General features: G+C 37.7%; 1 protein-coding gene across 1 annotated transcript; it reads right to left on the reverse strand.

The window, feature by feature from the left end:
• Window positions 1-360: 360 nt before the first annotated feature.
• On the reverse strand, window positions 361-24,732 carry RARS1 (arginyl-tRNA synthetase 1). Its single transcript, XM_047871778.1, has 15 exons — window positions 24,661-24,732; window positions 22,648-22,782; window positions 21,037-21,225; window positions 19,986-20,094; window positions 19,332-19,432; window positions 18,654-18,775; window positions 17,247-17,367; window positions 15,295-15,424; window positions 14,387-14,491; window positions 12,750-12,928; window positions 12,117-12,226; window positions 7,096-7,201; window positions 1,849-2,021; window positions 1,463-1,710; window positions 361-581 (listed from the first exon to the last, which is right to left on the reverse strand). Exons 1-15 carry the CDS (start codon window positions 24,703-24,705, stop codon window positions 472-474), a joined length of 1,983 nt encoding a protein of 660 aa, XP_047727734.1. The 5' UTR covers window positions 24,706-24,732; the 3' UTR covers window positions 361-471.
• Window positions 24,733-24,963: the final 231 nt, after the last annotated feature.

The raw sequence follows: 24,963 nt of genomic DNA on the forward strand, positions 1-24,963 counted from the left end.
CCTGAGCAATACAGGGGAAGATACTTATTTCTGTGAAGCCTCAGTTTTGTCACTTGCTAAACAGGGAAAATGTTACGACAGAACAACAGAATAAATAATAAATGGGGCAATAAAGGTGTGTAAATTTAGTTCCTGGGGTCTATAGTAGAGCTCAATAAATGGGACTGCTTATCAAATTAAAATGAATGAAAACACATCCCAGCCAAACCAATAAACACTCCCTAAGCCACACAATAAACCCTCTTCTCCATGGCCCCACTAAGTAATTTTGGTTTAATGGTCAGCAGAAATAAACGTATTTATGAAAGTTATGTTTTTCTTTTCAAAGGCCCAGTTGTTAGAAAAAAAGCACAAGTTATGTAGACAGCTGACAAATTTCCTTTACTTATTTTTGTATCCACATGATTGTAAAAAAGCAGTGTTAAATGGCTATTTCTGGTAAAAACACACAGTGTTCAAACCTAAGAAGGATTACATTCTTTGGACAGGTTTTATTCCCAGGATATCGAACGCCTTGGCCATAACAGCAGCTACTGCTTCACACAGCAGCATACGCCACATGTTTACTTTCAACACTTGACCTGAGAAAATAGAAAAAAAAAAAGATTAATTTGTCTTCTTGAAAACCATTACTAAAGAATCTGTATTACTTCTGTATTTTACTGAAAGGTGAATAGCCTAACCCATGTTTTGGGACTTTAACTAGAATTACCTTCACATTAAAATACAGACAATCCAAGGTTAAAATACAGACAATTCAAGAAAGATGTTTCTGTTCAAGAAATCTGTTTCTGATAAGGGGATACAAGTTCTACAATGATTAGAATGATAAATTTTATCTTTCTTCTAAAATTCTTTCAGAGTTTTATCTTAGGCCTCATAGTTTGAAATAACTATAAACTTTAATTTCAGGATAATGGTGAGATTGTTTTTCCTAATGAAATTTCAATTCTCAGGCATGACTCTCAAAAACACCTACTTGCCCTGTAACAAATCACTTCAGTCTACTTCAGTAACTGTAACAGAAGCTAGCAGAAAGCCTAAGGTAAGAAAAGATACCACTTTTCTCCCAAAGGCAGTTTCCATTGTCAAAAACTCCCAAAGACTCATTCTGGGACCCTCAGTAACATTGCTTTCATTGGAAATGTCCTATTCCTAGTGGTCTTCCAATTGTTTTCTTTGGAGTTCTATGGTTGGTTCCATGCATGTGCCTGAGGGTGGGGAAAACTACTTTGTGTGGAATGAGAATTCCATTTATGCTTTTATTAGATCTAGTTGAATTTTGTCTGTTATATATGATAACGACCAGTGTATAGTTGGGAAGAAAATCTAGGAGAGGTGGGGAGCGGGGGGAGGGTGTTCCATAAATAAAACAAGTTGAAAACCATCCATCCACACCCAATTCAAATAAATGCCTTGCTAGTGCCCCGTCCTCAATATGACCACCGAATACGACACTTACCAGTTTGTCGATCCTTTTCCACACAATAGCAGCTATCATAGAATTCTGTGAAAGTAGTTGCCAGCTCATAGATATAATCACAAAGAGTGTGAAGAAGTAAGTCATCTAAAATCTTCTGGAGAATCTCAGGGAATCGTAAAATGCACCGGCCTAGTTTCCATTCCTTTTCGTGGTCCAAAATGATCTTGGTCTCTTGAGCTGCTTTCTGGAGCATCTCTTCATCAATATTGGCCAGACGTGCAATAGACCTGAAAAATCAGGAAACAGCCATCATTTTCTTTTGTTAGGCACATCCTTCTCCACTCAGAAATATGTAATAAGAAATGACTGATGTAAATTAAAAATCCTATCAACTGATTCAAAATAGAACAATGTTGTACAAATACCGGATTCTAGTGAAGGCATACAACAAGTAAGCAGCTGTGTTTCCTCTGTCATCCAACATTTTGTCAAAGGAGAATATGTAGTCATTCAACCGGTTATGAGAAAGATCTGCATATTTGATACAACCATAAGCAACGGATGTCTGAGCAGCCTTTAATTCCTCTGCAGTTAAGACCTTTTGGAAAACAAACAAACAAAAACTTCATAGCTTACTGAACGCTGCCTTTGTCCTGGTGCTAAGGCAGAAAAAGTAAACTTTAATAAATATCGACACTGAGGAAACATGGGCCAATCTATAAAAGGAATAATGAAAATATAACTCATCAGCTCTGCATAACAAAATGTTTTTCTATGAGATTTATAAAATATGAAGTGTCTGCTTGAATACTTTCCCCCCAATGTATTCAGTAGATACGAAATAGAAAGCACCAATAATTAGTTTATATCCACTTCATTCCATAAAGATTCTGAAGTAGCTTATAGAAAATAAAGTAACATAGCAAACTAGAAAAAAACTTAGGGTCGGGAAATTAATTGAAATTAAAACAGGGTGTCACAATAGAATGGATAAATAAGATATGGTATATATAGATAATGGAATTACTCAGCCATTGAAAAGAATGAAATAACATGGATGGATCTAGAGGGAATAATGCTAAGTGAAACAAGTCAGAGAAAGACAAATAGTATGTAATTTCACTCATAGGATTTGAGAAACAAATGATCAGAGAAAAAGAAGACAAAAAAACTGACCCTTAAATATACAGAACAAACTGGTGATTACCAGAGGGGAGGTGGGTAGGGAGATGGGTGAAACAGGTGAAGGGGATTAAGAGTACGCTTATCCTGATGAGCACTGAGTAATGTATAGAACTGCTGAGTCACTATGCTATATGCCAGAAACTAATGTAACACTGTATGTTAATTACACTGGAATTAAAAAGACAGGGTGTCAGGAGTGGGAGGAAGAACTCCTGCATTATTGTATTGTTAATATTTAGCCATGCATTCTAAAGCACTATTAGGCCACAAGTGATTAAGGTTCTTTTCTAGACACAATGGAGTTGTCTATAGTAGACTAACCCTTATACCAAAAGCAACTATTTAAAAGTTGGATAAATCATAGGAAGCAACTATATGAAGTCACTAGAGAACATCAATATAAGCAAAGTTTGAGGGGCTATATATAATCTTTGGGAGAAGGAAAACACAAGAAGTTAAGTCTCACATTTACCTGACCTTTTCCCCTAGGGCACTGTCTAAATCACCATGTGGTAGTGACAGAAGGGAACAAAAGCCAAGCAGAAAGAAGTGGTCTTACTGGGGTAAGAAGAGGGAATTCAGAGTTTGGGGCTTCCAAAAGAGTGAGGAGAAAATCACCAAGATAACAAAGAGGAGTGAAAAACTGAACACCTTCTTTCAAACCATCCAATGGCTGGCATTAACAAGGCAGGACTCCCAAAAAACCCAGCAGGAAAGAGAAAACTGGTAGTTGAAGAACTGAGCAGAGATTTCAGCAGCTGTGTGAGGCTGGGGAGTCCCAGAAGGAGCAAGGGAGAAGGGCACTAGTGAATTACCTGGTGAAACTAGAAGGGCCATATTTTACCAAAAAGAACCGTACCCTAATAGTAAAGATAAAACTGAAATGCTTCATTCAACCCTAACAAAGCTCCAGACCAAGACCGACAGAATTAAGATCACCAGCTGGTATGCCATCTGTCAGAAAAAAACTTAATTGGTTGTTGGAGGAAGATGACATTATCCAAAACCGTTATAATTTTGCATTCACAACATCCAGCATCCAGTTTGCGGGGGGGGGGGGGGGGGGGGGGGAAGGCAGCTTAATAAAAAAGCCAGTTGCTATGACTGAAAACCAATGGGTGGGAAGAGGACCAACAAGACAACAGAAACAAAAAAGACAAAAGCAACTTTAAAATCTGGAACTGCTTAAAATAAAAAGATATTTAAAAATACTAATTACAGGAGCACCTGGGTGGCTTGGTTAAGCATCTGACTCTTGAGTTGGGCTCAGGTCATGATCTCAGGGTCATGGGATCCAGCCCCATGTCAGGCTCCATGCTGGGTGTGGAGCCTGCTTGGGATTCTCTTTCTCTCCTTCTGCCCCTCTCCCCTGCTCACACCCTCTCTCTCTAAAATAAATTTGAAAAAAAGTAATAAATAAAAATGAAGACATTAAAAAGACATGACAACCAACTATAATAGCTGATCCCGAACTGGACCCCAGACTGGAAAAACAACATGCATGAGACAAATGGTAAACTTAAATAAGGTCTGTAGACTATTAACTAGTGTTATATCACTAGTTAGTATCCTGATTCCATAATTATACTATGGATACATAAAGTATTGTTATTTGGGGAAGCTAACATAGCAATTCTTTGCACTATTTTGTAATTTTTATATGCCTAATATTATTTCAAAAATGAAAAGCTAAAATGGGAATGCAAGCTGGTGCAGCCACTCTGGAAAACAGTATGGAGGTTCCTCAAAAAACTAAAAATAGAACTACCCTACGACCTAGCAACTGCACTACTAGGTATTTATCCAAGGGATACAGGTATGCTGTGTTGAAGGGACACATGCCCTCCAATGTTTACAGAAGCACTATCAACAATAGCCAAAGTACGGAAGGAGCCCAAATGTCCATCAATGGATGAATGGATAAAGAAGATGTGGTATGTATATACACATATACATACACACACACACACACACACACACACACACACACACACACACACACACTGGAGTATTACTCAGCAATCAAAAAGAATGAAATCTTGCCATTTGCAACTACGTGGATGGAACTGGAGGGTATTATGCTAAGTGAAATTAGTCAGAGAAAGACAAAAATCATACGACTTCACTCATACGAGGACTTTTTTTTAATTTTTTTTTTCAACGTTTTTTATTTATTTTTGGGACAGAGAGAGACAGAGCATGAACGGGGGAGGGGCAGAGAGAGAGGGAGATACAGAATCGGAAACAGGCTCCAGGCTCCGAGCCATCAGCCCAGAGCCCGACGTGGGGCTCGAACTCACGGACCGCGAGATCGTGACTTGGCTGAAGTCGGACGCTTAACCGACTGCGCCACCCAGGCGCCCCATCATATGAGGACTTTAAGAGACAAAACAGATGAACATAAGGGAAGGGAAATAAAAATAATATAAAAACAGGGAGGGGAACAAAACAAAAGAGACTCATAAATACGGAGAACAAACTGAGGGTTACTGGAGGGGTTGTGGGAGGGGGGATGGGCTAAATGGGTAAGGGGCATTAAGGAATCTATTCCTGAAATCATTGTTTCACTATATGCTAACTAATTTGGATGTAAATTTTAAAAAATAAAAAATAAAAAAATGGAAATAGTCTAAAATAAGTAGAGGTAGATTGTATGTTGGTAATATTTTAGATATGTTGGGTTAAATAAAATACATTATTAAAATTAAAAAAAAATGAAAACCTTAAAGAAAACTACAATCGAAATACTCAAAAAATTAGAGGAAAGGGGCAAAACAATGTAGAAAAGATTCAAAATGAAGCAGAGGGAGAAAAAGCATGGGGAAGAAAAAGCAGAGGGGCACCTGGCTGGCTCAGTCAGTAAAGCATATGACTCTTGATCTTGGGGTTTGAAGTCTGATCTCCACACTGGGGGTGATTACTTAGTTTTTAAAAAGCAGGTGTGAGAGACATATAGGACACACAGTGAAAAATTATAACACATTATATAAGTACTTAGGATTCTGGGGAGTACAGAATGGAGCAAAGATGAAGTAATTTAAGAGATAGGGCTGAAAATTCTAAACTGATGAAAGAACACAACCTACAGATTTAGGAAGCTCAGCACCTCCCAAGCAGGATAAGTACACTCCACACGCCTCACCGGCAAAAACCCTCAAACCATACTTAGGCATTCATTTAGTCTAAGTACCAAAACAAAGCCTAAGAAAAACAGTAAAAGTAGTCTGAAAAAAAGATACACTACCTTCAAAGGAGCAATGAGATAAGTGATATTGAAAAGAAACTAAAGAAGCTAAAAGACAATGGAATGCCACCTTTAAAATGCTGAAAGAGCTATGGGACTACAATTCTACACTCAATCAAAATACTGTTCAGGGGTGCCTGGGTGGCTCAGTGGTTAAGCGGCCGACTTCGGCTCAGGTCACAATCTCAGTCTGTGAGTTCAAGTCCCTCATCGGGCTCTCTGTTGGCAGTGCAGAGTCAGCTTCAGATCCTCTGTCTCCCCCTCTCTCTGCCCCTCCCCAACTCACACTCTCTCTTCCAAAAATGAACATTTAAAAAAACAGATCGTTCAAAACTACAGGCAATATAAAGATGTTCTCAGACAAATGCCAACAGAATTCATCACCAGCAAACTTGCACTACAAAAAAAGTATTAAAAGGAGATCCTCAAGGAAGAAGTGCACAGGAAAGAGTAAATATGTGAATAGATATAAATACAACAAACAATGGGTAAAGGACTTGAAAAGACCCCTCATGAAAGATATATAAATAGTCAATAAGCATTAAAAAAGGCAATCAACATTACTACTCATCAGAGAAATGCAAATATTAACCACAGTGAGATGCCACTGAATTCAACAGAAAGGATAAAAGACTGACAAATCAAGTGTTGGTAAAGATATGGGGCAAATGGAACAATCAAATATTAGTGGTGGGAGTATATAATGGTTACAATACTCTCTTTGGCAATTTTTAATAAAGTTAGGCAAAGCCAACCCTAACCTTACAATGCAGTAATGGTACATCTACATCCTGCCTAGGCCAGGACTAACATCCTATTCTACTTCTTCTGTAATTGTACTCTTCTGTTTATAGTAGTTCCATCCATTCCCTTATATCACTTGACTTACTGAAGAGTAAAAGACACAAAACCCTTTGAATCTCAATCCTTGACCTCCCTAATGTAGGCTGCAGAATCTAACCCTTTAGTTTGCAATATTTTCCAATCATTCATTCAAAGTTGTGACAGGAGAAATGCCAAGAAGCAGAGATACTACGCCACAGTAACAGCAGGAAAAGGTCATAGCCTTTTGTAGTAGCCAAGAACTGTATTTTCAAACTCAATAATGAAGCAAACTTACTGTGCAATAAAATCTGAGTACTATAAGCTTACGTGGATTTTCTAATCCTCCCCAGTTCTCTCTCAAAAAAAAAATCACAACACAGCACATGGTACACAATATGCCAACAAGGCTTTAGATTACCTTGTCTCTTTCTTTTTCCTTCAATTTGTCCATGGATCGTTTTAGTCCTTCTTCTAGAAGGTCTATGAGACGCACTGTTTCACCTGAACGTGTTTTAAACTTCTTCCTAAAAAAAATGTAAGAGTCCCAGTTAAGTAGATTTTGAAACAGAATTTACAACTTAGAAATCTTTGAAAATGACGTTTTGACAATGTCTCATTCCACCTGGCAACCGGGGAGAATGCTGAAAGAAAGAGTGGTACTTTCAATTATCTTTCATCTTATAGTCCTCAAATCAAAGCATTCTATGCTTTAGGCTCCCCATAGCATTCTCTACATGTTGACCTATAATACATTCCCTAAAAGGGAAATAGAGAAGACATTTGTTCATTTTCCTCAACATCAAGTTTGGCTTATTTTGCCTTCTCAGAAAAATTAATAAGATACATGTTTGATTCTAGAACTGTCTGGGAACTAAGCAAATTCTTTTATTTTTTTAACTTTTATTTATTTTTAAAATTTATATCAAAGTTAGTTAGCATATAATGCAACAATGATTCCAGGAGATTCCTTAATGCCCCTTACCCATTTAGCTCACCCTCCCACAACCCCTCCAGTAACCCTGTTTGTTCTCCGTATTTAAGAGTCTCTTATGTTTTTGTCCCCCTCCCTGTTTTTGTATTATTTTTGCTTCCCTTCCCTTATGTTCATCTGTTTTGTCTCTTAAAGTCCTCATGAGTGAAGTCATATATTTTTCTTCTCTAATTTCACTTAGCATAATACCCTCTAGTTCCATCCACATAGTTGCAAATGGCAAGATCTCATTCCTTTTGATTGCTGAGTAATATTCCATTGTGTGTGTGTGTGTGTGTGTGTGTGTGTGTGTGTGTATGTATGTATGTATATATACACACACCACATCTTTATCCATTCATCCATCAACAGACATTTGGACTCTTTCCATACTTTGGCTATTGTCGATAGTGCTGCTATAAACATTGGGGTGCATGTGTCCCTTTGAAACAGCACTCCTATGCCTTTAAATAAATACCTAGTAGTGCAATTGCTGGGTCATAGGGTAGCTCTATTTTTATTTTTTGAGGAACCTCCATACTGTTTTCCAGAGTGGCTGCACCAGCTTGCATTCCCACCAACAATGCAAAAGAGATCCTCTTTCTCCGCATCCTGGCCAACATCTGTTGTTGCCTGAGTTGTTAATGTTAGCCATTCTAACAGGTGTGAGGTGGTATCTTATTGTGGTTTTGGTTTGTATTTCCCAGATGATGAGTGATATTGAGCATTTTTTTCGTGTATCAGTTGGCCATCTGGATGTCTTCTTTGGAGAAATGTCTTATTGATGTCTTTTGCCCATTTCTTCACTGGATTATTTGTTTTTTAGGTGTTGAGTTTGATAAGTTCTTTATAGATTTTGGATACTAACCCTTTATCTGATATGTCATTTGCAAATATCTTCTCCCATTCCGTTGCTTGCCTTTTAGTTTTGCTGACTGTTTCCTTTGCTGTGCAGAAGATTTTTATTTTGATGAGGTCCCAGTAGTTCATTTCTAAGCAAATTCTTAATTGGAATCTCATTTTTATTTCTCTAGATAATAACCCCACCTGTTGAGTAGCAACCAGCTCTGTACAAATCAGCTGAAGAGCTTAAACACAGGATGTCAGGGCTCCATTCATACCACTGAAATCAGAATCTCTGAGAATGTGACAACAGCTTTGACAGACACTGTCCTGGGCAATGGTACACTTAAAAGCATTTTACAAAAACTGGATTTTACTGGGACAATTGGCTGGCTCAGTTGGTAGAGCATGGGACTTGATCTCAGGTCATGAGTTCAAGCCCCACGTTGGGCTTACTTCAACAAAAATTGGATTATACCTATTAAACAGAAGTTTGTACAACACTGAGTATATAATTTTCTTTTTTATTAAGTTATCTCCATACCTAATGTGGGGCTCAAACTCATGACTCTGAGATCAAGAGTTGTATGTTCCACCAACTGAGCCAGCCAGGCACCTCTAATTTTCTCTTTTTAAAAAATTCTTTGGGGAGGGTGCCTGGCTGGCTCAGCTGACTGAGCATCTGACTTTGGCTCAGATCATGATCTCACGGTTCATGCGCTCAAGGCCTATGTTGGACTCCATGCTGACAGTGGGGAGCCTGCTTGGGATTCTCTCTCTTCCTCTCTCTCTGCTCCTCCCCTGCTTGTGCTGTCTCTCTCAAAAATAAATAAACATTAAATAAAAATAAATAAAAATTCTTTGTGATCACCTTGGCTGGCTCATTCAGTTGAACATGCGACTCTTGATCTTGGGGTTGTCTGAACTCCACATTATCAAAAATAAAATCATAAAAAAAAATTCTTCAAATGCAGAAATGGTACTACAAATGAAGCATGTTTTTCTAGTCAACACAAAGCCTACCAAAATAATCATGATATTTCCCATTAAAGTTGTATTTTCAGCATTACCTTAGAAAGGATCTTCTTCTTGATTATAGTATTAAAACTTACTATCCTACAAATACATTAAATACTTCTGTGGCTTTCCTTACGCCATCCCCTACTGTTTGACTATTCAGCAACTTCCAAATCTTCTGTCTGATGAAATGATAGCCATCAAAAGAGATGCCAAAATGCTAAGGGAGACCTTCCTATAACATCTCTACAATAAATGGTCTTTTCCTTTACTGCCTATACACACCTGCCTTGAATTTTTCTGCATTTTTTTGGTGCTGGTTTACTGCTCAGACTAGTGGTTCTAATAGAAGGAATCCATACCTGAACATCAAGAGTTTTTTAAAAAATGCCTAATACCTACTTTAGTACGTAGTAAGTCAATAACTTCCCCAGGGAACTGCTCTGCTTCACAAGACAGGCTCCTTAGTGTAAAGTCCACATTCTATTATCTTTGTGTACACACTGGAGCATCCAGACAATGCCATTCATATGTACTCAATAAACAGGTGTCCAAAAAATAAGAGGAAGATGTTTAAATAAAAGGACAAACTATTGCAAAAAGCTTTAAAACAGAAAATTCCACTAAAAAGCAGATGGCAGAATCTGTGAGCATTTCAATGTAAATATTTAAAATATGGTACGCTGCCACTAGTTAACTATCATTAAAATTATTTTTCTCTTTAATGGTGCAGGATGCCATAATTACGTAACGGTGAGAGTGCAGAAATATGAAACAACAAAAAAATCATGGAAAAAACCTCTTAGCCGTTATGTGATCAAGTTAATTGCCAAAATATGAGTACTTGTGAGAAATATAGGTATAAAAGTAAATTTGATAATTTCACCCAACTGTGAGAAAAATCATCTAAATATCAGTCCAGGGGCGCCTGGGTGGCTCAGCCGGTTAAGCATCCGACTTCAGCTCGGGTCATGATCTCATAGTCTGAGTTTGAGCCCCGCGTCGGGCTCTGTGCTGACAGCTCAGAGCCTGGAGCCTGCTTCAGATTCTGTGTCTCCCTCTTTCTCTGCCCCTCCCCTGCTCATGCTCTGTCTCTCTCTGTGTCAAAAATAAATAAAAACATTTAAAAAATAAAAGTAAAAAATAAATAAATACAAGTCCAAAAAACCAACAGTTAATAAACTAAGATACTATAACCAATACTCAACACATCGTCTGATTTTCAAGCACTTTTTTAGGACCACGACACCAAAATGAGGACCTAGTGTCTTTTGATTCCAAAAAAGTGCAGCTCTACACAAGAGTGTAACTTAAATTATAATTTAAAAATGTTTGATGCTGGGGCACCTGGCTGGCTCAATCAATGAACATATGACTTCAGTTTGGGTCATCTCATGGTTCATGAGTTTGAGCCCCACATCTGTCTCTGTGCTGACAGCTCAGAATCTGCATCAGATTCTAAGTCTCCTTCTCTCTCTCTGCCCCTCTCTGCTCATGCTCCCTCTCAAAAATAAATAAAACATTAAAAAAATTTAAAAAGTGATGTTGATTTCCACGTACTCTAGCTAAAATACCTCACACATCTAGTCTAATTGTTGTAAACTTCATTAAGGCTTTTGTACATTGGCTAGCCAAGCATCTTGAGCTACTTCATGTGGTTTTTAAAAGCATTACCACTTCGGTGTAATGACATTTGGGCTGGATCACTAAATCTAAAGTGCCACAGATTTTTAAAAAAATTTTTTATTTTTTAATGTTTGTTTATTTTTGAGAGAGAGAGACAGAGTGTGAGCGGGTAAGGGGCAGAGAGAGGGAGACATGGAATCTGAGGCAGGCTCCAGGCTCTGAGCTGTCAGCACAGAGCCTGATGCGGGGCTCAAACCCACGAACCGCAAGATCATGACCTGAGGTGAAGTTGGGACGTTTAACTGACTGAGCCACCCAGGTGGCTAAAATGCCACAGATTTTAAAAGACATGATGTTAAATAGCTTAGTGACCCTAGGATATTACTGAATACAAGATGCTAAAAAATTTTATGCCTTTGAGTTGGTGATTATCTATATTTGCTTGTATTTATCTTTTATTTCATAAACATTGTACAGAATGCGGGGAAAAGATTGGAAAACAAAAACTGGATGTATGAATATTAACATGCAGGTCTCAAACTTATTATTTTTGAGATAAACATAAAAATGAAAGCTCAATTTTAAAACTCAATTGGAATCTCAATAAACGTATACCTATTTAGGTGTTTAACTGTGAAAGAAAAAGACAATTACAAAATGCTTGAAATATACTGTTGAGTATTTTCTTGAAATCTGAGGAGGTAGTGTGATCAACTTTACAATTTAGATCTGTGCAAATGGAAACCCTCTTAAAATCTGTTAAATCTAGTGTGGTTTTCATTCAACTCTTTACAAATCTCCCTAAAAGGCTACATTCTCTAATAGCAATAAGACATAAGTACAAAAAAGCTCAGCTGGCAGCATCTGCAGACTGAGAAAAATTATGAACTTTAATTCTAATTTAATATCTAATGAAACATAGCCTTTTGCAAGTAAATCTGGGGGTTGTGTATGTTATTAATACTCAGACTTTCCAGACTTACTTGTCTTCACCCAGCACCACACCAAATCCAGCATGAAACACTCGAGTTACTTTAGGGTCATACCAACCAATCATTTGAGCAGCACCAAATATTGTCTGGAAGTGCACAGACTACAAAGAAACAAATAGAAAGTTATCTGCTAAACTTTCTAATAACAAAAAAGTGACTTAAAGCTCTGTATGTAGCGATAAAGATTTGTAAAGTTTAAATCTCACAAATTTTAGAAGGCAAGCATAATTATAATTATAAATAAGATCATCTTTATTCCCAATATATGAGAAACAGGTAAAGCAGGACTGTTACTTTCTATGTTCAAAGGTTTTTAAAGTGGCTGAATTAATAGTAGGTTCATTGTGCAAAAATTTCAGTTATATTTTAGGTCTCACAACCCCCTTTCAGATAGGAATGGTCACTGATGTTCAGGAAAGTAATCACCAGTTGATGGAGAAAAGCGGAAAAGCTGGGAAATATATTCCGATGTGGTCAAATCCAAACCCGGTTTTTTCTCTGTTACAGCAAAGTTCTGATCTTTAGTCTTTGGAAGACTTCTATGTGCTAAATGCCACAAACCTCGCCATACTGTCTCAGTTCCAATCAGACCATGTAAGAACATAAACAAATCTGCAAACTCACTTGTCCACTGTCCACTACATAGATAATCATATCTGCTTTTTCCTCAAATAGTCTTTGTTTAATAGCAGCCAGGTCAGATGTATCATAAGTGTAACCTCCATCTGATTTTACTATGGTTAATGGTACAGAACATCCTGGGACAAACACAATCTTTCTGCCATCATCCACTTGCACAAATCCTAGGAAAGAAATCTTCATTAATAATGTTAAAAGAACCCTGAAGGAATATAAAGTATGAGCCATTATAAGATATTTACCAGAGAGCTCAAGAAATCACATTTTATTTTCTATGACCTACTAGGAGTCTGGGAAAATAGCTATTGTCTGGGCAGCACATGATTTCCTCAGGGCAGAGGTGAGATACCTGGCAGTTTTCTGGATTCTCACTACATTTGGCTCCTAAAAACGTCCCTAAAATTTTATTACCTTAAAAGTATAATCCCTAGGCCACAGATTGTGATTAATAAATACCATTTCCCACTCAAGGAGCCAGGCTTTCTTGGAGATACGAGATTGGCTGATTCTAGATCTAAGGCAGGAAATGTACAATAATCCTAAAATGTTGTGTACCTGAAAGCAAGTAAACTAGCAAAGACTAGAGAGACTGTAGGGCTCAAGAAAAAGACAAAAAATAGGAAAGCCAATTTGAGGAAGCTACCATTAGCCAAAAAATGAGACAGTGATTATTAAAAAGTATAATAAAGGCAAATGATTTCAAAATGTAGAATGGAATAAACCCCATTTATAATAATGCTAAAAACAACTCAGTTGTATCTGGATCATGCTAAGAAACTAATTTATTATTCTGAAATTGATAATTGAAAAGAATCAAGCATTTACACTACTTATCTTGAACTGTACTTCAGGATAACCAAAATAATTATGAGGCATCATTCTACAAAGGAGAATTCAAGGTAACAGAGAAAGAACAACAGAATACTACCATTTTTCAACCTGTAATGAAGTAATGCATCAAAATCACGATAGCTGCTAAAAACAACAGGGAAGAGGCTAACAGGGAAATCTGTGGCTAGATCAGGCTGACAACACCTGAGCCCACTAATCCATCTTAACCTAAAGAGAGCCAACCTGACATTATTGGAATGCTTGCAAATAAACAAAACAAAACAAAAAAAAAACCAAAAAACAAAAAAAGAAAACCTAAACCAGAATTTAATCAAGCCATGGGGCGCCTTGATTGGCTCAGTTGGCTAAGCGTCGACTCTTGGTTTTGGACATGTTCTTGTGTTTTGGGAGTTTGGGCCCCATATCTGCACTGACAGTGCAGAGCCTGCTTGGGATACCCTCTCTCTCTCTCTCTCACAAAATAAATAAATAAACTTAAAAGAAAGAAACAAACAAACAATTTAATCAAGCCTCTTTAGAAGACACAGATGGAGGAACTGTTAAATATTATATGGGAAATACTCTTAGACAAATGGCCCAGTTTCTTCAATAACAAAAGAGAAAAATGGGGGGTGGGAGGCCCTTTGGCTATACAGAATGTAAAATATATATTAAACAAACATAATGTGCAGACTGAAAAAAAAGCTATTGATTGAAAAAGAGAATGTTGTGTCCACTTTGACCTATTTGAAAATTTCCATAATGAAGTTAAAAAAAAGTAAAGTGCCTACCTCTATCTTCGAATTCCTTTACAATATCATTCATCCTATCTTGATAGAAGGACTCCCCCCTCTCTATTAAAGAGATGTCCAATGCATCATAGATTTTATTAAACTCTAGGAAAAAAATTTCACCAAATAAAATGTCTAAGAATTTAAACAAACAGGAGACATGCATTTAACATTAAAATATATTATTTAACTACAACATCTGGAAGGTTAAATTTAATCACATTAAAAATGTATGGTATAGAACATTATATATATACACTGCCATTTTGAAAACGTGGAAAGAATATGGAAAGACACTCATCAAAATAATAGTCAGTGGAACTGTAATTTTTATTTTCTTTTTCCTTGCCCACATTTTGTTCTACAAGAAACATGTACTTCTGGTATAACTTTTAAAACTCTACCTTTATAAAATGTAAATGCAAAGAAAAAGAACTTTCCTCTTTGGAGATCTAATATTTACTGAATTTTCTTATAGTTTTTCTAAATTGTTCCATCTACCTGTCTAGCCATGCATCAGTGATGCAAATACTACCTATGGCAGCATTATAAAACATTTTACAAACTAGTGCTGCAAAATAGCTATCACTACCATTCTTTTTTTGGCTATTCTTATCCATATATTCTTCAAAGTGACCTTAAAATTACTTTGTCAAGCTTGAAAACCTGAAATTGTTTGTGAAGTTTTCCCAATTAATTTTTTCTCCTAAGGAAGTTAAAATCTGCAGTTGCCTATCTTAATATACTTTCTTAATAGCTGTTTCAGTGTCAGAAAATATTTGAAGAAAAAAATCCATTTGGCAGTCTTTGAAAGTTTAACACGTCATTAAAGGTCAATTGAGTAAAAGACTCAAGAAAACTACATACAATATATCTTTTGGATGAAATGAACAAAGCCAAGAACTCACCTTGGCGGGAGACATCACAGATAAGCTTCCAAGCTTTTATAATATCTGGATTTTTACTCTGGAGCAGAACTACACATTGGTATGCTCGCTTCTTAAATTCCTCCTCGGTATCAAATCTTTTCTTGGATTCCTGTGTTTTAAAAAAAAAAAAAAAAAAAGTAATGTTAAAAGAGCCAGCTTTGTATTTCTAGATACAGAGTGTTTCTAAAACAAAAACACCAAAAGTGAGGAAGTGGAAATTTACAACACCTGGACAGAAACAGAACAGATGCTCTCAACAGCCAACAGTACAGTTACAAATCAATGTGCCAAAGAGCCCTATTATTTCTTTGAAATAATTTTTCTTGAAAATACAAAATTCTCACCACAGTGCTACCTCCACTTTTCCAAGTCATAAAATCATTCTTCACAGCAATGGTTTAAGAGTAATAAAGAATAGCTAACAGATGGGCTGAATTTTCCGTGCTCCATTTTCCATCCTGGATGTGGTTCTGAATGAGTAATTACTTTTTTTGTAATTAAAAATAAAACTGCTGTCATAGTTTTATTTCTATTTTGAAAGAAACACATTTACTATTAAAAAAAAAAAATTGTCTATCCCACCCCAACCTAAACAGGGATAATGCTTTGGTGCATAACTCTAGACATTTCTTTGCAAATACATGCCTATGTGTTTTAAAAAGCCTGACTATATATGGCTTTTCTTTTACTGTGCCTTTTGAATTTAGCCTCATTATATCCAGAACACAAAATTCCAATAGATTATAACATTAGTTATGTAATTTACCAGTCTCACATCGGTAAATATTTTGTTTTCAATTTTTTCATTAGAAAATACTGAGACACATCCTATAAAACAAAGCAAAAACACATGAATATTTTTGTTTTACTTTTAATGTTTACTTTTTGTCATAGTAATCCTGTTCTTGGGAAGTTGTCTATCGTAAGAAAATAATTTTAAAAAGAGAAAAAACTTCTATGTTCAAAAGTTGTTTACTGAATGGATAAAAGTACTCCAAAAACACCCCAACAATGGGGATTAACATAAATTTTAGCACATCAATCCAACAAAAAAATATAGTAACACAAAAGAGCTGATAATGAAATGCAAAACATTAATACAAAAATTGTATTACATTCACAAATGGTGTAATAAATGTCTGTATATGGACATCACAAAGTCAAAGAAAGTTGACTACAGTAATTTAAAATTACGGTTTATAAAAACCTAATTGTCTTCTAAAAACTATTTTTACCTACACTTTAACATTTTCAACATACCAAATTGAGAAAAGCATCAAGAAAACTTCAAATACTGGGGTGCTTGGGGGGCTCAGTTGGTTAAGTGTCTGACTCTTGATCTCAGCTCAGGTCATGACCTCACAGTTTGAGTTTAAGTCCCACATCGGGCTCTGCACTGACAGCACAGAGCTTGCTTGGGCCTCTGTCTCCCTCACTCTCTGTCTTTCCTCTGCCTGTGCGCATGCACGCACACTCTCTCAAAAATAAACATTAAGAAAAAGGCAGGGTAATGTGAGTAATGTGGTTGAATTCAACTTTAAAAAAAAAAATTTTTTTTTAATGTTTATTTATTTTTGAGACAGAGTGAGACAGACCATGGGTGGGGGAGGGCCAGAGACAGGGGGACACAGAATCCGAAGCAGGCTCCAGGCTCTGAGCTGTCAGCACAGAGCCTGACGCAGGGCTCAAACCACGAACTGTGAGAACGTGACCTGAGCCGAAGTCGGACGCCCAACCGACTGAGCCACCCAGGTGCTCCAAGAATTCAATTTTTAACATACACTGATTCAAAAAGCAAAGATGGTGTGTTAAGGGGCAGGGAGTTTACTTTTAACTCCACGGTAGCTTCAAATACTATTCAGAACTCCCTAAAGAAAAGTAGTAATATTAATGTAAACATGAAAATATTTTAACAATAAATGATATCTAACCTTATAAAAGGCTTGTAGATCCCCAATTGGAGGTGAAATTGTTAGGTAATCTGGAAATTTATCTTGAAGGTGAGCGATGAGCATGCCAAACTGGGTCCCCCAGTCTCCCACATGGTTTAACCTAGTATCAGTCAGAATACAAAATCATTTGAAAATGAAAACCATGCTTAAATTAGACAAACTATATTCCATTAGGAACCACTAACATTGAAGTGCCAGTACATCACATTTAGCAACATCTTGTTTACTCAGTTGTCTCAACTGGTCTGCAAGCTCCAGGGGAGGCTGCACATAGCAGGCCTCTAGGATTTGGTAAATGAAGTTCCTACTGATGGATTATGATCCGTTGTGTAATTAACTGAGACAGAGACAGGTGAGCCAGCTGCTGATCATTACAATTTTATGAAAATTTAATTTCTCAACCAATTATCTTAGTGTAATTTAGATCAGTGGTTCTCAAATGTCAGTGGACAAAATTCTTCAAAATGTGTCAATCCAACCATTTTACATCCCTCACTGTTTTTCACTAATCTCAAATCACCAGATAATCTCATAAATGGATTATAAAAATAGTCTTCTGGGGCGCCTGGGTGGCTCAGTTGGTTAAGCGTCTGACTTTGGTTCAGGTCATGATCTCGCGGTTTGTGAGTTCAAGCCCTGTGCCAGGCTCTGTGGTGACAGCTCAGAGCCTGGAGCATGTTCCCAATTCTGTCTCCCTTTCTCTCTGCCCCTCCCCCACTCACACTCTGTCTCTCTCAAAAACAAATAACCATTATTAAAAACAATTTTTTTAAAATAGTTTTCTAACCTACATTTCTGCCTTCTTTGCCTAGCTTCTTCACAGAAGTCAGACTAATCTTTATTTGGATTACACTGCTCTCCTAATTATGACTCTCAAGAGCTTCCCATTATACTTAATAAAATCCTAATTTCTTACCATGGCCCACAGGCCCAGGATCTCTTTCTTGCCCACCTCTCCCCCTACTAGACTATAACCCCTTGGATACAGGAGGTACTCAAGAAGATCTGTGGAATGAATGGGGAGCTTTTTCCTTGGTTCCACTCCCAGAGTCTAAAAGTTATCAGTTCAGAGGGTCCCAAGACACAATTTAAAAAGCCCACTGGGTGATTAGAAGCAGAACTGGGGCGCCTGGGTGGTTCAGTTGGTTAAGCGTCCAACTCTTGATACTGGCTCAGGTTACGATCTCACAGTTGGTGGGAATAAGCCCTGTATTGGGCTCTATGCTAAAAACATGGAGTCTGCTTGGGATTCTCTCTCTGCCCCTCCCCTCCTGGTTCTCTTTGTCTCAAAATAAATTTAAAAAAAAAAGAAAAGAAAAAAAAAGAATCATACTTATAAATCACTCATTTAGTCAAAGATTCTTTCTCAAGCAACATTTTTCATACCTTAGCACATCATATCCTGCAAATTCAAAGAGGCGGGACATACTCTCTCCTATGATAGTTGACCTGAGATGGCCTACATGCATCTCTTTAGCTATGTTGGGAGAGGAGAAATCAACTATAACCTGAAACAGACAATAAAATAGATTTTAGACAATAATATTGTACTATTATTATGTAATGTGATAAATACAGATACAAAGGCAATTATGTTAAAATACATACGTGTATCAAAGTAATACCTCATACATCTTAAATTTTCACATCATGACAAATACTTCAATTAAAAATTTTAAAGGGGTACAAGACATTTTATTCTAACATTTATTAATAACATTTAATTGTAAACTCAGACATAAATAGTAGCTTGGGTTGTAATTCAAGGGTGTTAGGTTCTGGTGAATCTACTTGTCCATTTTTAATTGAAAAGGAATAAAATTTATTTATATAAATAATCCATCCCTTATTTCAGCCAAACCTCAGCTGGCTACCCCAAATGCCTTGTGGAATAATGTGAAAAGAAAAACCATATAATAAACAAGACCCAGGAGAAAGGCTATTTCCATTATGTTCATAATCTCAAATATTAATGATTAAATCTCAATAGAAAAAGTGGAAGCTGGTCACAGCACTTCGCATTCACTTTAAGGTATTAACATATCAACTGAAAACTATATATACCTTTTTATTCTCTCCAAGGGGAGGTAGTTGAACCCCATTCACCAGGAGATTGGTTAACTGTTGTGATACATAGTCCTTCCTTAAGTGGACATTAATAAAACCTAATGAATGGTAAGAGGAGAGAAAAAAAAAATCAGATCGTTTTCCTGTCTTGAATGATTGTTCACTCCCAAAGACTTTGTCAATTTCATTTATGCTGGCTCCAAAGTGCTGATCTGGCTCTGGCAAAACTCTTTTAAGAATTCCAACACCACCTGAGGCCCTCTTGGAAGCTCCCTGTTTCAGTATCTATTTCAAACATTACCACTCTCCTGAAAGCTTCCTACTTACTCCTGGGCCCCTTTATTCTCAGTACATGATTTGTTCATCTATTAACAGAAAATTGAGGGCCCTTTCGTCCCAGACTTATCTGCCATTATCCATCTCCTTTTTGCTAATGAAACACTAAGTCACAGGGAGGTAAAATAACTCATCCAAGATCCAGCAGCTAAGTCGAGACTAAAACATCAAGTTTCCTAACTCTCAGTCCAAGGTGTTCTTACCACTTTGTTAGGTATACAGGTTTTAACCCTATACTTATATTTAAAATGGTTCTTTATTTCAAAGAAGACCCAACATCAGTACAACCACTTAAGAAGGGTAACACTGTCATACCAGGACCAGCAATTTCAACTTTTTCAACACATTCATTGTCTGGGAGGTGTTTGGTAATGTTTTCGGCAATTTCTCTTGGATTAACTTTCTGTTCCTTGGTTTTGAGCATCTATAACACAATATAAAATGATTCATTACACAAGTTCCAGAAATTTACTCAGAAATACACAACTGATAAAGCATGAGATGCATGACATTAAGACCCATCAAAAGGCAGAAGCAAAGAAGTCCAATGACTTGTATATAATCTTGAACACAGACAGATTAAAGCATCAAGCCATCAACAGTGCCAAGAGGAATACAAAAGTGCCCAAACCACATGATCTCCATTTCAAAATGAGCTGCCACAGACATCTAGAACTCTTTTATGAAGACATAACAAAGTCTTTAGTTATGATGCCTGTTTCCAGGATATTTACATTTTGAATTTTCAAATCAGGAAAGTGTGCAATAATCAAACCTGGAAAATAAAATAGTACCCTTATAAACTTAACCCCAATGTAGACATATAAAAATTACTTAGAAAAAAAAATCTGGATTTTAAAAACCCTTCCTACTTAACAAAGAAAGGAAAACAAAAAGTCTCAAGCCAGGGGCAATTAACCACAAATACATCAGACAATGCAGCTATTAAAAATAGGGAATTCCTCTAACTGAAAATGAAATATGTAAGCCCATCTCAAAGACACCAGAGCTGCATCAAATTATTTGATGGGAACACTGGTTGGTGAATGTAACTTTTAATCCTTCACCTTTCAACACTCATTAGTAACACACAGCAATCCTGGACACAACAGGAAGGAAGTACCAATGCAAGAGTATCAACTACTAGCCTTAAATATTGAAAATACACATAAAATTTAACTGAATATTCAAATTTGTGGTTTTAAAATTAAAAACATACTTCCCCTATTCTCAAGTTTTTCTGAACTGTGGAAAATGTTCTTTTCACTGAGAATATAATTTGCTATTATTTATGTAAATAATAATGATGCCAATTAATGCTTAAGAAAATAAAATCACCAAGAATGCTTTGTAATAACACAATCACCTGTGAGATACCCATGGCACTATTACACTGATAGTCCCCAAACTTGGGCTGTTGACTTGGTGTCACTATCAGAGGAGGATTTTCCAGATCTGGATATGCAGCCTTAATGGCGCAACCAAAGACCTCTTGCAGTCGGCTATTGATGTTAATCATATTTTTAGTTGGTCTGGTTCTTTCTGCTTGAAGACTCTGTAACAAAAGAATGAAAATATCAAACCATCATACAAAATGTTCCCAAATATTTTGAGAAACCTTCAGATGTCCTGAGAAGGTAACAGACACTTTGCAATGTTCTCATATCTGGGACATGCTGAAAAACGTTAATAGGACAACCATGCAGTGTTTCTAAGTCAGAGCATGTGACCAAAGTGACCCAGGGAAAGAAGGTAAGGTGCATGGGTGTCCACACAGTACTTTATTCATCTATGGCTTGTTCTTTTCTTTTCTTTGTGTACCTTGTGTTCAGTTGCCATTACTTAGTAGGGTAAAGTATTTGTGAAAGAACTAATGTGCCCTTCCTCCCATTACACTGACAGCATTCTATTATTTACACATTAGAGTTAATGTGCATGATGGAAATGTGTATTAGAATACACTGTACTTGGGGCGCCTGGCTTGCTCAGTTGGTGGCATGTGACTCTTGATCTCCAGGTTGTAAGTTTGAGCTCCATGTTGGGTGTAGAGATTAAAAACAAACAAACAAACAAAAAAAAAGGAATAGACTGTACTTCTTTTGTATGTTTTTCCTCATATCTTCTGCCACGTATTAGACATTTAATACTTTTGAATTGAAATGAATACAGAAATGAGTACACATCAGAATGAATGAGGTAATTAGAAAGGTGAAGTATCTGGGGGAAAGACTCCGTGGAAAAGAAACATGATCTTAGAAGACTCCAAACAGAGTGATTTCAAGCAGAACAGATCACAAGCCGGTGATAAAAACACTTCATAGGAGTCAGGTGGGCAGAGTCTAAGATAAATGAAAAGAATCTAATGCCAGTGTAGTCTGGCTGGAATAGTATACACACACAGGAGAACAATTATAGTGGTGAGATCATCCTCCAGGATGTGTCATCAGCAGACCTGAGAGTCAGGCCAAGAAATTTAAACCTCAACTAAAGCAAGCTCAGTTTTTTGATAAAACTGATAAACACTACTAGATCAGTGGAAAGAAACCAAATATGGCACTGTAAAATATAAAAATAAAATTGTAAAACAACCAACTTAGGGCAGAGAAGGACTATGGATATATTCTATATTTTCTTTTGATAGAGAATTATTTAAAAAGATGATTTTTTAAAAAAGGCAACAGCATAAATTGTTTAAAAAATGTCTCAACTCTACTCAAAGCCTATGTCAAGCTGGCCAAATATTTAGGATGAAACATTTCAGAGGGCCCTGGAAGGACAAGGCTACACCAACTTCTCCATTACTTGCACCAACAACTTAGTCCTAACTGGTCTAATGCAGGGAAAAAGACAGGATTTCTTTCCTCACATCTCCAAATTCCTCATGGCATACTTTCTGAATCTTTGATAATAGTTTTCTTTTTTTTTAAAAGGTATAATAACTCAAACTGTAGAATGAAAAACAACCCAGAATACTTACCCTTCGAAGGATATTTAGTCGATACTTTAATTTTAAATTTTCTTCTCGCAACTGTTCCAAATTTGGAGAAACTTCTAAACCGCCGCAGTTTTTTAACCGATCAATTTCAGCAGTCAGAGACTTAATCTCTTTTTCCTATGAAGGAAAAGGCAGTTCATTCAGTCCAGTATGATTGATGACATCCATAATGTGATGGACTGTCCCTAAACTTATTTCTTTTCCTCTCTTCAGCAGGGCATGGTAGAGGTGATGGGAATGAAGGGCCTTCCCTTTGATAAGTTGTGATTTTTCCTCCTTGATGCTTTTGATTACATTAGCACATTATCCTGTATATGAAAGAATCAAGTGTGTATGTTGGAGAAGAGGAACAGGAGTGTTAAGCATATAATGGGATAAGTCTTACATCCCGTCTGTGTCTTTGGTCTCAAAACACTCTGATTTAGTGACAGTACCATTTAAGTTCAAGGGTGGCCAAATTGACTTTATTCCCAAATCTTAGGACTTTAGGGCTCCTTTAAAAAGAAACTTTTTGTCACATTTAAAATAGCTCCAGTGTCTGCCTTTTGTCCTTTCTTAGACAAAGTAACTTCCTAATTTTTCCCTTAATTTCCCTTGTCTTATGTCCTAGACCAGGCTTTTTACTCTGATACCTAAACCTAAAAATATGCAAATTCAGAAGGAAATAAATAAAGCTTCCAACCTAACAGAACTACTAAGGAGGAGATTCCTTACCTGAAATTTGATAATGTTTACCAGAAGATAACTACAGCAAAACAAGTTGCCATAATGAGCATATACTATGTTTCATGCACTGAGCTAAACATTTTTCAGAAACTATCTCTGGGGCACCTGGGTGGCTCAGTTGGTTAAGCATCTGACTCTTGACTCTGGCTGAGGTCCTCATCCCAGGTTTGTGGGATGGAGCTCTGCGCAGGGCGCTGCACTGGGCCTGCTGAAGATTCTCTCCAGGTGCCTGGGTAGCTCAGTTGGTTGAGTGTGGGACTCTGGCTCAGGTTATGATCTCACGGTTCATGAGTTCAAGCCCCACATTGGGCTCTTCGCTGATGTGGTAGCTCAGAGCCTGCTTCAGATTCTGTCTCCCTCTCTTTGCCCTTCCCCCACTTTCTCCCACTCTCTCAAAAATAAACATCAAAAAAAATTCTCTCTGCCCCACTCGCACTCTCTAAAACAAACAAATCATCTGTATAATTCTTCATAACAACCCAAAGGTAAGGTACTTATACCCCCACATTGACAAAGAATACATGGCTCAGAACCAGAAAGAACCTGACATTTTGCTCCACGAACTTGTATTCTGTGATCGCTGGTTTAGCATAAAACAGTTCCTGAGATTTGATGAAAGTACTGAAACCACTTTCTTACTACCCTTCCCTACCTGAGCATAAAAGGTTATGGAAATGTCTCACTTTCACTTTTATAAGCTGTGACTGTTCTTCCCCCAGGAATACTGAAGGCTGAGACCAAATTAACCACTCTTTGGGCATTTTAGGAATCCTCTCGCTCAGTATCATAGAGAGAACGGCGGCTGAGTTGCGAACCAAGATCAAGGGCTGCTGCTTTTATTCCACTTACCCCCTCTGCCTGACCCTCCCCCCCACCCTGCATCCCGAGAGAGCACGTGTGTGTGCGGGAAAGGAGGGGCACAGTGGGAAAGTAGGAGCACTTGTACTGAACACGCTAAGCTCCAGCGCACCAAAGACGCTGGTTTGGGGGGCTCTAGGAGAGGGCAAGGACCTCTACACCGGGGGTGCTGGTTCGGGAGGCCACTGTCATAAGGGCCTTGGAAGGATGGGTTCTTCCTCTCCCACGCCCGAGAAACATCTCTGGGAAGGTGTTTGCTTCGGATCTAGCACAGGCCCGGATGTCCGGACACCCTTGCCCACGTCTGAGGGGACCAGAGTGGTTCCGCATCACCGAAGCTGTCCCGACGCTGTTCGGGCAGGAGCTAGTCCTTCCCCTCCAGGCCTTTCTACTAGTCCTATGTGGTCCTACCTGCTGCAGCAGTCTCGCGGAGCACTGAGCCACCAAACCTTCCATCCTCCCGTCAGCTACAATCACTCCAAGTGGCCGGAAGCGGAAACGAACAGTTCCTCCCGGAAGCGGAAACCCTCCTTCCCGCGCCACGCTTTGCTGTTGACTGTGTGCCGCCACCTCTGCTGCCACCTGGTGGGATGCAGGCGACACTCCGGGAACAACAAGTGGAGAAATGCTGGCTGTTGCCTTTGGATTCCTATGTTGGTGCAGGGGCAGAGAAATTGAGAGGAACTGGGCAAGAGCTGCTCTGTGCTTCGATTA

The sequence above is a fragment of the Prionailurus viverrinus genome, chromosome A1 (genome assembly GCF_022837055.1).
Source record: "Prionailurus viverrinus isolate Anna chromosome A1, UM_Priviv_1.0, whole genome shotgun sequence".
NCBI lineage: Eukaryota > Metazoa > Chordata > Mammalia > Carnivora > Felidae > Prionailurus > Prionailurus viverrinus.